Here is a 13,560-nt window from a genome sequence, read left to right as displayed (position 1 = left end):
ACGCTGGAAATATTGTCAGGTTGAAGGCAATGTTTGATTTTTGACAAGACAAGGATCGTGAGGACAGGCTTGTGCACGTACACACCTCCAGGGGCACATACTCGTTATGGACACTACCGAATGGCTTATGCTCAGTACGCCAAGAAATGGTAGGTCCAAAACTTAAACGAAATCATAGAAGCGGCGGTGGCGGAATGCAGCACACCAAACTTACCGTCAAATGTGGTAGCTAATTAAGCAATGGCCTCTTCAGCTGCAGTACCTTTATCGTGGCAAATAGTTGATGGTACAGGCAAAAAGAGGCACGTACACGAGTGTTCACAACGTGAATGGAGGAAATATTGTAGTCTGAATAGTCTCGTTTTAAAATGTGGCCAATGTACTGCCAAAACAGCCACTTCTTTTATTGACAGGAAAAACAAATGTTATCACAGCTTTCACGGCAAGGCAAGTACATCGGAAGTTCTCCAGGCATACAGCATAAACATGTCCTCTGATATGCGGAAATGCGGAATCTGCGAGCACTTCATGTTGTAGCTGGGAACTCAGGTCCAAGAATTGGTTACTTCAACTCCTACTCCAGCATTCCTAGGGAAAAAAAGAACGGTAAAAATGCCAGGTTACGAAAATTTGAAAACCCTGTAGCCCTTTAATTACAATACATATAAATACTGAGAATTTTTCTCTGTGTAGATGTGTAAAACACATCAAGAATAAGCATAATCAACAAAAAGAAAAAAAAATGCCGATTTTTTTTTCAACAGTAAGGGGAGAGCCCCGGGCAAGAAACTGGAAGTGGGCTTCATTTTTCTAAACCTAAGGCTTCGTTTTCATTTTGTATGGACAGCTCTTATTAAATGTAAGCAATAGGTGTACATTTCATTTGCTTTACATCACATGTGTGACACCAATGCAGGCCTTGCATCGGCCTGTCTCCACTGACCTTGCTTTCAAAAGACAATGCGTCGCATGCCAAACTTCTTCCTCGTCCCGTGTTCCTGCTCTAAGCCAACAAATAACCCTTGCTACCTCTCATTCAGTGTTGGCCGAAGACATTTAGCCAGAAACTTCGTGCTCAATACTGATGAAACTCGCGGAGAGAGAAAAAGAAAAGCTTTTCTATTACATTGCCTGTAGGCAACACTTGTCTATAAGGGTTAAGGTACACGGAGAACAAATGTAAATTGCTCAACAATTCTGACGTCATACTCGAAGCACATGGCTGCTGGAAGCTGTTGCGGAAACCGAGCTGAAGCATTTTTGCATCAAACGAAAGCGAGAGTCTTTGTAATTCACTCAGCACTGCACACGAACCAGCGCTCACGAGTGGCGCAAGAAGTGCTGGCCGCCATGCTGTGCGAATATCGAGTTTCAATCGCTGAGTAAAGTGTTCATGCGCGGGCCTTCCTAAGTTGACAGATTGGGACAAATTCACTATGCTGCGCGAAGGAAATTTTTAAAAGGGACTACGCAAGATCAATTACATGCACTGTGCTCCAGATATTATGAACGAAGCTGTAATAAGACATTCAACGCGAATAAGGCGTGCTTCGTCTTTAGAGACTTGAAATTGTTCTGAGCAACCTTATTAGGTAGTTCTGAGGCCAGTTGTGAAACTGCGAATAATTTTAGTTCCTCACATGGAATTGGTGCGTTCAAGGTAATTACGTAACTTTTGCCAGCCGTCAACAGTAAATAAGGGAATTATAATTAAGAATCATAAGAAAAATCAAAATGATGTTTATAGCTATGTACCCATTGCACGTTTATTTTCGGCGATGAAAGTGAAAGGCAGTGAAGTACAAACAATAACCTGATAATACGCAGCGCTTCGCACAATACCATTGAACAGTCCAAGGGGAAAGCTAGCTCTTCTCTTACTTGACCAAGTGTACGTGATAGTACCAGCACGTTTTTTTTATTATTTTTTTAAAGCGACCCGCCGACAGATCCCGGTGATGACTGCGTACATATACTGTTATACAAGAAGAAAACGTCATGAACGGAGGGACAAGCTGTTGACGAAAAGCGTAATTTCTCACTGGGTCTGTATGAAGGCAACGATATGCCGTGTGCGATAAAGCCGCTTTGCATGCTCGCGGGGGCGTAGTCAATTGTAGATTTCAAAATTAGTGGGCTTTACTTCCCGTAAAGGAAAAAAAATAAACACGCGATGTGCCTGCTTTTGGTCGGTAACCTACCTATTTCATTCTTGATATAGGTGGTTTCGCCGCTGTAACATAGTAATAATCTGTGTTACGATTGTGAGCGTAATGTTCACGGATCTAAAGATAACAGATTTCCCAAATCTTAATTTTACCATATAGGCAGTTTTCGAGAGGGAGACGTCATTTCTGGAAAGCGGTGCCATATTGGCTCGTATCTGTGACCGGTTGTAATTTCAATGTCGATCCCATGGTACAATACGCCGCTGGCGAAAAATAACTTACGAATTGCACACCTGCTCTACTAATTGTTTTGGCAGTTCACAAATTCTGTAATAGTTTTCATGATTCGAAGCACCGGTCGTGAATACTAGCACGTTAGTCTCGCTGAAACGGCGAAAGTGTACGTCATCTATGCGTGACTAAAGTTTTCTTGGACGTTATTGACAAGAAGAATCACCAAATAAAGGAGTTACAAACTTTTTATATACATTTATACAGCTGCAAATGCGTTTTTCCTGCGACAAAGCTGACTGCTCAATAGTGGCAACCACGTCGATCAATGCTACCTCACGTCGACGCATCAACAGAGAATGTCCCACGTATGACCCCTTTAGAAAACCCTGTGACGCTAATACCTCCATCGAGATTTTAAACCTGTACAAATATTCTTACTGGCACTAGTTGGAACTTGTGCGTAAATTAGATCACCACAAAATTCAGTGCTAAAATATGACAAATAGCCATTATCTACACGCTGTTCAGAGTGGTGGCTTATGCTCAAAAATTAATACTCTAGACTGGCATCAGAAGCATGCTTTCAGGAAGAAAAATCGTTGGCGAGAGGGCAAAACGCTTTAGGTCTTGATAAAGTCTTGAAACTGTGTTTTAGAATTAAGATGCAGACAGTTCCCGTGAAGTGTTATTGAAGGCACAGAAAACACTATCATAACATGCTGATCTTTTTCCATAGCATGCTTTTTTCGCGAGCGAGGTGCAGAAAAAAATTAACAGACTTGAAACACTGCGTTTATATATTAAAGTATTGCCATCGCATGAAACGCCTTCTCATTCGGTGTGGCCCTCAATTCTCATGCTGACATTAATTTTTTTATACTATTTGCTCTAAAGTGCGGCCGACTCAAAAGCGGCCTTTTCTGATTTGTGCCATCATTACTTGACCGTAATTTGAATCAGCACCACTATTAGGATTAAGACTTCGATTCAACGTAAGCTACTTTTCGTACACGTTACAACTTTACAAGGACCATGCGCAAAATCATTAGTTCAAGCATTCTATTTTGTACTTTGCACAGCCTTAAACACGCAAAGAATAAATTTTTTACCTGGCTGATGTTGAGCCCACCCCAACATTGTTTCCATTCAGAAAATTGGGATTATCCTGGCCTGTGGCGGAGTTGTCAGAATCAGGCGGCGTCAGGAGAGATGCGGTGGTGTTATCATCCACGATAGTTTCTTCGGCTGTAATGTAAATAAGACGGTGGTACATTAGAAGGTCTTATCACCGTATAACACATGGCATGTTGCATTTGGCTGGCCACAATCGCTTGCTAAAACTTGTTTATATAGGATTAGGACAATAAAAACACGCTATCAGTAACGGTTACATTATCTATGTGACATTTTCCAAAACTCAAGTGCTTTTCTTGATTTGACGCTGACATCAGTTACCTACTGAATTATACACTCCGTCGAGCAATTCCAATTTGTAAAATTGCTAAGTATGTGTCCCAAGAAGGAATTAGTTACTTGCGGATGAGAATGAAAGCAGATAATTATGAATTGGTGAACGCGACACAATTGTTTTTGTGCATGACAAGATCGGCAAAGAAACGCCACAATGGTGTTTCGATTATTTTGAAAAGAAACAATATTGTTCCAGTTCCGAGGTACAATAAACAAGACATCGAAATCGGGTAAGCCTGTTCTAAACATACATTGGAGGGCGGAGTTATGAAGCCTGTCGCCCACAATCTACTTCGCAAAGCTACCACAATGGCATTTCGTGGCTGTATAAGACAGGGCTTAAAGCATCAGTGTTATCCGTGCGTTGACCAGCATTCGGTTAGAGAGAGAGCTGAAATTGTTGGTCAGAATGAAGCATTAAAAAAGCCATGCTAAAGCGTGGCGAAGCTCCATACCAAATTTCTGGTGGCGTTTTCAGGAGGACAAAAAGATATTCAGGAGGGTGGTCTGTCAGTTGTTCCCCAATTTCCTCCCTTAGTGAGAGCTACAAAGTAAATTCGGAGTCTTCAGACAATAGTGAGCCTCTTGGGCAGGGCTAGCGAAACGGGGTGGGTCGAATGAACCCAGGGCACCCTGTTCAAGTCGTGTTCTTGCTTTCTCTTGCCTGCGCTATCACGTTCACTGTAAGTTGCAGTTGTCTTATCGCTTCACGATACGGACGCTACGACATCATAAAAATACAAGAGGAAATCGCAGTGATTGAGGTGCATTTTATACAAACGCTAAACGCTCTACTTTTCACGATTGTCGCACGTTAATGTCACTACATCGACCAGGAAAGTGGCAATGTGGAAGACCTACTATCTGACGTCACAGCGGAGCCAGCGTTAACGAGGACCTTCGGCGCGCTTTGACGACACCCGTCGCATTCGTGTGGAGGCTAAAATTTCAAGGCATGTCGAAGAAGAATTGTTTGCGCGGCGGGGTGCGGAAATGCCTGCAAAAGCTTGCCGGCGCCACGGTTCCGCACGAGGCCTCACGAGCGAGATTAACAACCGGGATTGAACGCCACGGTTCTGCGTGAAATTTCTTATTCTCAAGATTTCCATTGTCATCTCAATGTTTTCTGCAATGAATCATGTTCGCACGGGTAAGCGACAAATGTAATCATGGTCTACCCAAGCTTTGTTTGGTTTGTCCGCAGTGGAGCATGGGGCTAAAGTAACGCATTTCGCATTGGTTCTAAATGCCACTTGCCACTTCTACCGTTTGCCGCTTCTTTAAATTGTTGCGGTAGCAAGGTGCACAATTGCAGAAATGCATCTTCTATGTTAGATCTGCGGAGGCTTGCACGGACTGATTTTGTTGGTTTTATTACTCGTTAAATCGTCCGATCATCTGGCACGCAGTTCACGATTTTGCATCTGTTTTATGTGTCCCTTCGCGCATGTTGAACTGTTGCTCTTATGAAACAATAGTGCTTCGACATACCTTGCAGCGTGCACCACCACGCATATGCGATGGGCGTTGCTCATTTCTATCCAAAAACGTGAATCAAACAGAGAAGCGTGGAAGATGTCCAAGAAATCACGGCGGACTACTTGCTTTCTCGAGTGCACTTATAGCACGACCGCCACCATTGGCGCCCATTTCACGTTTAAACCTTTTTCACAGAGCAGTGTGCTCCATAAGAATCAGATGCCGGTTCCGGTGGCGCGCCACAAGGTGCCTCAGAAAAAGCGCACGAATAAGAAACCGTTACTGCTGCTCCCATGCTTCTGTACGATCAGCTGTCGGAAATACAAATGGGTGTTCGCTAATGAGCCCTACTTCAAGCATGATGGATAATCCCGAACGATAGTGTGAAGACGTGTGCAGTAGTTGGCTACAAAAAATAGTGATTGGCGTAATAAAAATGGAATGAATAGAGAGTTTTAGAATAGGGGCCCCAAGCTTTTGGGGCACCAAATAGCTTTCCAGGTGTTAGCGTTCAGGCATGCAGGAGAGATGAGTTTTAGAATAGGGTTTTGCATTTGCGAATAGCGTCTTGCGATTGCAGCGCCACTACGGTGTCAAAGATAAACTATTACAAATATTAAGATAAACTATACCAGTTTATGATAAGAACAGTAATTTTGACTTACGCGTTTAATAACATTTTAGAGGTTATTCTAATAACAGCAAGCGATTTGTTGCGCTTAATTTTGAGTAACCAACTTCACGTGCCTTCACGAGCCAAGCTAATCCATGTTAGGCCTACGAGCCATGAAATCGACAATCGAATTCGGAATCAGCGGCGCCTAATGAATCAATCTTCATTACACACGTTAGTTGAGAGAAAGCGATAACCGGAGTCACTTCTCCTCGCTTACGAACTTCACGCGTTAATTACCACGAATCGAGACCAGTTTGGTGTTCGGTGAGAGCCGTCTCTTCGATGGGCGCAGAAATGTTTGTTGACGCAAAGCTTTTCGGGCCTCAATTGCGGCTCCCGCTAAATCGGTGAAATAGCGTGCTTGACCCATAACCCAAACGCAGTTTGCGTCTCGCGCATGCGCAGTGGCATCGACGCTATTTCTTTGGGGCCCCTATTCTAAAACACTATAATATGTGTGACCAAGTCCACGGACCGCTACTTCTTAAGGATTGTTTGTATGGCTGGCTCTGCGTGATGCCCGGTTTGTCTGGAGGATAACAAAATTAAATCTTACGCCAGCGTTGCATTGCTAACCTCCAAAAAACGAACTTCCTCCGCTGAGTGAGTCCCCATCGATACACAGTGACAAAGGGAGTTGCGCTGCTCGCTGGCATAGTAAGTTTCTCGCACGTTTATCTATACACATCCACTCCAACACACACACGCAAACTTACTCCTAATGCATCCCCAGCGTATCAAGAAAAAGTTCATGAGCGCACACTTGAACCAACACGCCAAGCCGACAACACACTGATGTTCAGAGCTGAACGTGATGGACCACAGAGTACGCGAGTTTCTAACGATAATACATCCTTGCTACAAGGTATAACAAAGTACAGAACATCTACGTTCCCAGTACCCTTGCGCGCAGCAACGACAAATCTATAGTAGCTAAGCCCATCTGCGAGCGATTAGGTGGAAAATGTACATTCAGCTAGTGTCCACGCCGAGATAACAGAGTGCGTAACATGACAATCCGCGAAACCAAAACACACTGATCCTAATTTAATTCCCTATATGGAAGTTTGGATACAGCTGGGAATCCATTCTAGCCCGCTTCTTGTACAAACGCCATTCAGGCGAGGAGTAATGAACTTCGAAAGTGTTTGCATGTACTCTTAAGCTGTGGCGAAAGTTTCGTACTTGTAAGGCTTTATATAGTAAAGCGGGTTGATGCCCTTCTGGAGCTGCGAACAAAATTAATTACAAGGCTAGGCTCTTCAATTAGTCCCTTAATTCTACCGTGAAATGGCATTGTTGGCACCTGTCCTTCTAGCCCCGAAGGCGCTTTAGTATTTTCACCGGCAAGTATGCGAAAGGAAAAATGAATTCTTCAAATGAATGCGTGAATTATGCCTCAGACCTACAGAAGAGATGCGTATAATTTGACTAAGCATCCATTAGAGCACACGTATCACAGTCATTGTAAGCAAAAAGTTTGGGCCAAATGTCCTTACATCGGCATACATTAGCTTAACACTGGCCCAGATGGCATGGCCACCTAGGACTTCACACAAGCTAGGCCACTAAGTTTGAACAGAATGCTCTACTTCTTACAGCCATCAAACTTGGAAAGACTTCGCTTCAAGAAAAGTGTATCTTACCATAAAGCTGCTGTAGCTCACGAAAACGCTGGTCAGGTTCGTCGGCTACTGTCAGGTCTTTTCGGACAGAGGTATTCGAAAAGAGTCCTGACTCTTCGTCCGGGGCGTTGCACATAAACAGTACACCAACGTCAGCCATGTGCTCACGGGCACTGCCAAATGCCAAGCTGAGTTTGTCGAAATGTCCTTCGAGTATTTCTCCAGGATTTTTTCGCAGCACGAAGTGTAGAGCGGCACTGACACGCAACTCACAGCGCGTCACCGCGTGAACGAATAGGTACGGCAAGGAACGCTGAACACACATACAGATGACGTCGTGCTCCAATAACGTGCCTCCTGGACGCGTGGCCATGACGCAGGCGTAGACGACACCTTCGCTCTCAGTCGCAGCGCGCTTGGTATGACAGCCCGGATACTGCAAGGCGGTTTCCAATCGCTCGTGCAAAATAAAGCGGCCGGTCAGTGCCGCCGCTGGAGTGGTGGCAGTGGCGAGACGATACGAACACCACGAGCGCAGTATTTGCCGTTCCGTGAGGTAGCAGTAGAACCAGGTAACGAGGTAGATACGGGTCTCATACGCGTCGAAACCTTCCAGGGCACGTCGGATCGAGCGGATTGCCTGCGGCTGCGTAACACCCATCAAGTCTGGTAGCCACCAGATATCTTCGTCTTTCAGGGACATCAGTTCTTCCATGGACATTTGGATGAGTACACCGCACAGCACGTCCAAATCTCTTTGCGTCATCACAAATGCTGAAAAGGGCTGGGAGCAAACTTTCTAGAACATTTGCATCAGCCGTCGGTAATATGACGCGGCTCTCCCACAATTCCTCGTTGTCGTATCAGTTGTGGCTCCGGTGCTAGGCAGTACTTCTCTAAGTTCTGGGAGAACCGAAGCTTGGCTGCAGTGATTCCAGTCGGAGCTGCAGGGTAATTACTACTCCGGGTGACAGCAGCACACTGCAGTAAAATGTTGACGGCGCCATTGCAGGTCATTTGCCTCTCCTTTCGCTGGCTTTCGTTCCGCCCTCTGAAGAGCTTCATTCCTCAAATACATGTTTCGCGAGGTGTTTCTTCGCATTAGGCATGGTTGTCACGCTCTTGACAGCACACCTATCTAAAAGAAAAATGACGGGGAACATTACTCAAAAAGACATCTGCCAGAACGAACACAGAACGAAGGGCACCCCCCTCCCCTCTTATCAGTCTTGGTTCGGCGTGAGCTGGGACCAGGTAGCAGGGAAATCGACTGTTCTTGTGGCTGATGCAAAAAAGAAACGGAAGGGAGAATTCTCTTCGCCGACGCCCGAACAACGGACACAAGTTGGTTCTGCCTGCCTCTGTAGTCCACAATACAGCTATAGGGATAATAGGGACATTAAATAATATAGGATGATTTACTCGGGTAGTTGTGCCTCCCAGGCATAGTATATCTTCAGTGTAGGCCAGCTAAGGACATGATCGTTCATTGCACCCGCAAGCCATTGTGGATATAGTGGCATTACAGACATTTGGAGGCTTTACTCTTCTTACCCTTCTTGCTCATTGGCCAGTGTGGAGCCGTTTTTTAAGGGGACACTGAGCTTGCCTCCTCGATTCCCAACCTCTCAGGCGTAATCGCTCATATCTGGCACGTGCAGGTGTGGCTGCCACTCGCGCTTCTACCCTCGCAAGTTGCGTTGGCAGAAGAGAGAGGGGAAAACTTTTTTGTACGTAGTGGCGCTGCTGCTGAAGCATTTGGCCAAGAAATAATAGTTCCGTTTTCCATAATTAAACGTGACGTAACACCTACGCCGGCGCATGCACGAGGCCCCGCCCTGGCCTGAAGCCACTGGCAAGTCTAATTCCAGTAGCCAAGAAAAATTATTGAGAAGAGAAGTAGAAGACTAACTTTTATTTAGGTAAAAGAGAATGGGTTTAGGAGCTAGATGGATGGGGCCCCAAGTCCATTGTGCATAAATGGCATACACCATGCTGACAAAAGAACCGACACGCTAGGAATGAAGGCGTGTAACGTTGGTATAGCGCGTGTTTCATTGTACCAAGGTTGCTATAGGGGCTATCTGGGAATAATTCGAGATCACTCTGTCCTGACAAAGGTACTACGTCAGTGTGACCGACACACCTGTAAATAAAAGGTTTGGAGAATATTGTAATAATTTCAAAAATATTTCTGCCCTCTGAGCTTTTAAAATTATCATTATGAGCCATGTGAAAGGATCTAATGAGTTAATATTGAAGCTTTCGCTATGACTTCTTAACGTAGCGCAAGCGCACATCTGTAGTGTACCAATACCTAAAGAAAATGTTCATTTGCACGGATACTTTTGAGGCGCTGGCACTTATGAGTATGTAGAACTTCGGGGATGAACATTACTTCTGCGCATGGACCTATACCGGGTGTTTAAGCGAACACTTTCAACAATTTTTAAAGGTTACCTGGGACAGGTAGCTAGAATTTATTATTTAAGTAATTACTTTATGGCCCATATTGCAATTTACAAATTCTAGCCGTGCAGTTCGCAAGGCTTGGAACAAATTCTCACGATGACACCACTTTCGAGATATTAATTGAAATGCATTGGCGTTTGAGTTACTTTCATAACAAAACGTAATCTTTTGGCTAATAAGGAAATTAGTCATAACCTAATTAGAAAATTGTAATATGGGCCATAGTGTAATTACTTAAAACTGAATTAGATATTTTTAATTAGTCGATTAGGCAGTTATATTTTTTGTGCAAGTAATGTCCGCCTCTACGAGTAGACGAGCTCATGAACTAGAATTGTGATAACTGACACAGGTAACCTTTAAAACTTTTTGAAACTGTTCGCTGAAACACCCTGTATTTACCGTCAGCCGCGTTTGCTTTTTTACATATACAACAATATTACACCTATCATTAGAGATCTTTAGCTTCGCGTGATACGTCATACCATGATATAATTGACCCAGTGGTCAAGGGTATAGCTTAAACTGTTGACTACCGCGCGGGACCACGGCTGCAGGTTACCGCGATTGCGTAACAACCTGGCTGCGTCCACACCATCCCATACCACCACGGACAGAAAGTCCATGATTCACGCATTCATGTAAACGCTGCTTTTCATCCACGAGGCGCACAAATCTCAACCACGAGCTGCCGTGGTTCGGCTTTGAAGAAGTGTCAGTCAGTGTGTTACTCACGATATGTCAAAGAGAACTGCGATCATGACTGCTGTCACTGGAGTCAATGCCCGCTTGACATACGCTGACAGCCCAGGCCCCCCCCCCCCCCCCCCTTTGTGGACAACAGCTATGCACACCCCAAACCTGTCACAGGGCTGCTCAGTGTTTTTGTCATCCTCTGCATTCGTCACGTGTCGGCGTTTCGTATCATGGAATGGTAATTTGCAAGCGCATAAAAAACAAGGACACGAGAAGAAACGAAGACGAAGACAAGCGCTAACTTTCAACAATGAAGTTTATTTGCGGGACCGGTCGTACTTATACACAACAACCACATGCACGGCGATAAAACACTGAAGATAAGTACATGACGGCATAAAAGCAATCTAAGGCTGTTGTATCAGAAAACACTAAGAACCTGAATGATGAAATGCATATTTTCGGTAGCTTTATGGCATATGCAAATAATCTAACTCTCTCCCCGACAATGAAAGTGACGGTTTGCGGATACATTGGTCAGCGGCCGAGAGGATTTGCTCGGTTTCTATTATCAATCTTACTCGGCCGCTTTTTTCATGCCTGCCTTTTCATACAACTTCCAGCAGCATGGTGTAGGGCTGCTTCTTCTTGTGCGTTTTTTTTTTCTAGCATTTTGTCTGCGGCTCCCCTTCCCATTGGAAGCGAACAGGAGGCTGACGACGAATCTGGCGGACGTTGCTTACAACGTGATGTGTGTTCGTTGCAGATCGTGACCAGAAACGGACGCTGTCATTCAGTCAATTAAAAATGAACTGTTGTTGGCTTTCTGTGTCCGATTTATTTCGATTTTTTTCACATGGCTGTGTCCACGAGACTTCTCTCAAGTAATTTTTCTTGCCCTCTCTTGGCAAGACTTTGCGTCGCCTGGCGTATAAGATGGTTACTATATCGACAATAAATCGGCACGGAATGAATAACACCAAGCACGTAAAAGCACAGCATATGCGAAGCATACTCTAGAGCAACACAGCAGATAAAATTCATACAAATTGAAAATACGCCAAGCATAGTTTCCATGGACCATACTACTCCGTACGAGGCGCTCGCATATGCTACTGTGCGGCACTTTCGGCGGGGATGTCATATGCGTGTATTGAATGGAGAATTTGTCGGTCATGCCTATGAAATATTAATCGAATTGTTTTGTTTTGCAATAATTCAAGCTTTTCGGCGTAACAGGAAGTGTGTAGAAGACAGAAAACAGCGGCGCAGCGATCGGCTGAGCCGTCAGCGCCGCCGTGTCAGTTCCGCAAAACAGCGAGGCGGCCACTTCTACGAAGGCATCCTTCTGCGGCGCTCGTTTGAAACAAGTCGGGCGTTCTAAACTGTGGTTTTTAAGGCAATTGAAAGCATTGAGGCCCATTTTCGACCACCGACACTTGAGAAAGGACGTCAACTTTACGACAACAACCATGTATATCGTGTCAAAAAAGTAAACAGGATGGACATCGCAGCAAAGTTCTTGTCACAACAAATAAAGCATGTTTACGCCGACAGGAGCGGACGTGTCGAGTCGAGGTGCCATTTCAGCGCAGCAGGAGCAGCGTGCCAAAGAGATAAGTTTTGTTATTTTATATTTCACTTTTTGGTTTTTTTAGGAGGGTTAGCTGAGCCAAGCAATCTTTATAAATTATTTTAATGCTTTTTCACTTTCTTGGTCGACTCGCTTAGATAAAAGTAGGTAAAGAAAAAAATTTTTTTTCCACATCTACGCCTTGTTAGTACGAGATGATGGTTGGTACTAGGGGGAACCCACGCGTGCGTTGTTCTGAGTGCGAGCGTTCCTACGCGCTGGAAGAAACGCGGTTTAAGTCAGCACGCGAAGCGAATGGTGCAGATTTTATCTGTAGGATGTGTGTGCTAGGGTCGCGGCTAGACCGCCTAGAGCAAGGCAAGGATAAGTTAGCTAAGCGGGTTGGAAAGCTAGAAAAGTAACTTAAAATCGAGCAGAAGCAGAGGAAGGAGGCAGAAGAAAAGCTAGCTAACGCAGAAATCCAGCTGAGCGCCACCATTCTGCAAAGCAATGATGAACGCATCGAGGCGAGCACCGCGAACGGAGCTGGCTCCGATGCGAGTGCAGAGACAGCCGAACCCGCCACGCCGGGAAGCAGTGGCGGAAACGTCAGTGATAGTCACGAAGGGGATACCACTGACGCGGCCAGGGAAGAAAACAAAGCCAAGGGCAAGGATAAGAAAGGAGGGAGGGCGTTGTGACTTCGGGGGCAGCTTTCGGCGGTGAGGGGGAAGAAAAGCGTCGAGTTGTCTTTGTTGGGGATTCCAACATGCGTAATGTAGAACGGGTGATAGCAGAGAGGATAGGGGCAGACGAACGAGTCCAGGTTAGCGCGCTTCCGGGAAAGCCGATTAGAGAGGTGATAGCGAAGGCCAAGGAACGCATGTGGGACACAATGGAGGAGAGACACCTAGTGGTGATAATGGGCGGAGTGATTGACGTACTGAACGGACGAGGAGCAGGAATCACAAAGCAAATAGCCAAAGGGGTCACCGACCTGCGGAATGTTTCAAAGGAAGTACAAATCGCGGTGTGCATGGTGCCAGAGGTTGAAAGGCAGGGTTATAAAATTGAAAGGGCAGTTGTTGCAGTAAACAGGGAAATTTGGACTCTAGGTAAAGCAATGAATTTTACGGTCATTGACATCAACCGAGAAGTGCACCGAGC

At 45.1% G+C, this 13,560-nt stretch overlaps 1 protein-coding gene across 1 annotated transcript; it reads right to left on the bottom strand.

Moving 5' to 3' along the window:
- Window positions 1–3,507: 3,507 nt before the first annotated feature.
- On the bottom strand, window positions 3,508–8,450 carry LOC125939858 (uncharacterized). Its single transcript, XM_049655350.1, has 2 exons — window positions 7,674–8,450; window positions 3,508–3,647 (listed from the first exon to the last, which is right to left on the bottom strand). The coding sequence occupies exons 1-2, from the start codon at window positions 8,416–8,418 to the stop codon at window positions 3,508–3,510; spliced, it is 885 nt and encodes a 294-aa protein (XP_049511307.1). The 5' UTR covers window positions 8,419–8,450.
- Window positions 8,451–13,560: the final 5,110 nt, after the last annotated feature.

Source organism: Dermacentor silvarum, chromosome 9 (assembly GCF_013339745.2).
Source record: "Dermacentor silvarum isolate Dsil-2018 chromosome 9, BIME_Dsil_1.4, whole genome shotgun sequence".
In the NCBI taxonomy this organism is placed as follows: domain Eukaryota; kingdom Metazoa; phylum Arthropoda; class Arachnida; order Ixodida; family Ixodidae; genus Dermacentor; species Dermacentor silvarum.
Note: the sequence above shows the minus strand (reverse complement) of the source record. Positions and strands in the feature narration are given on the sequence as shown.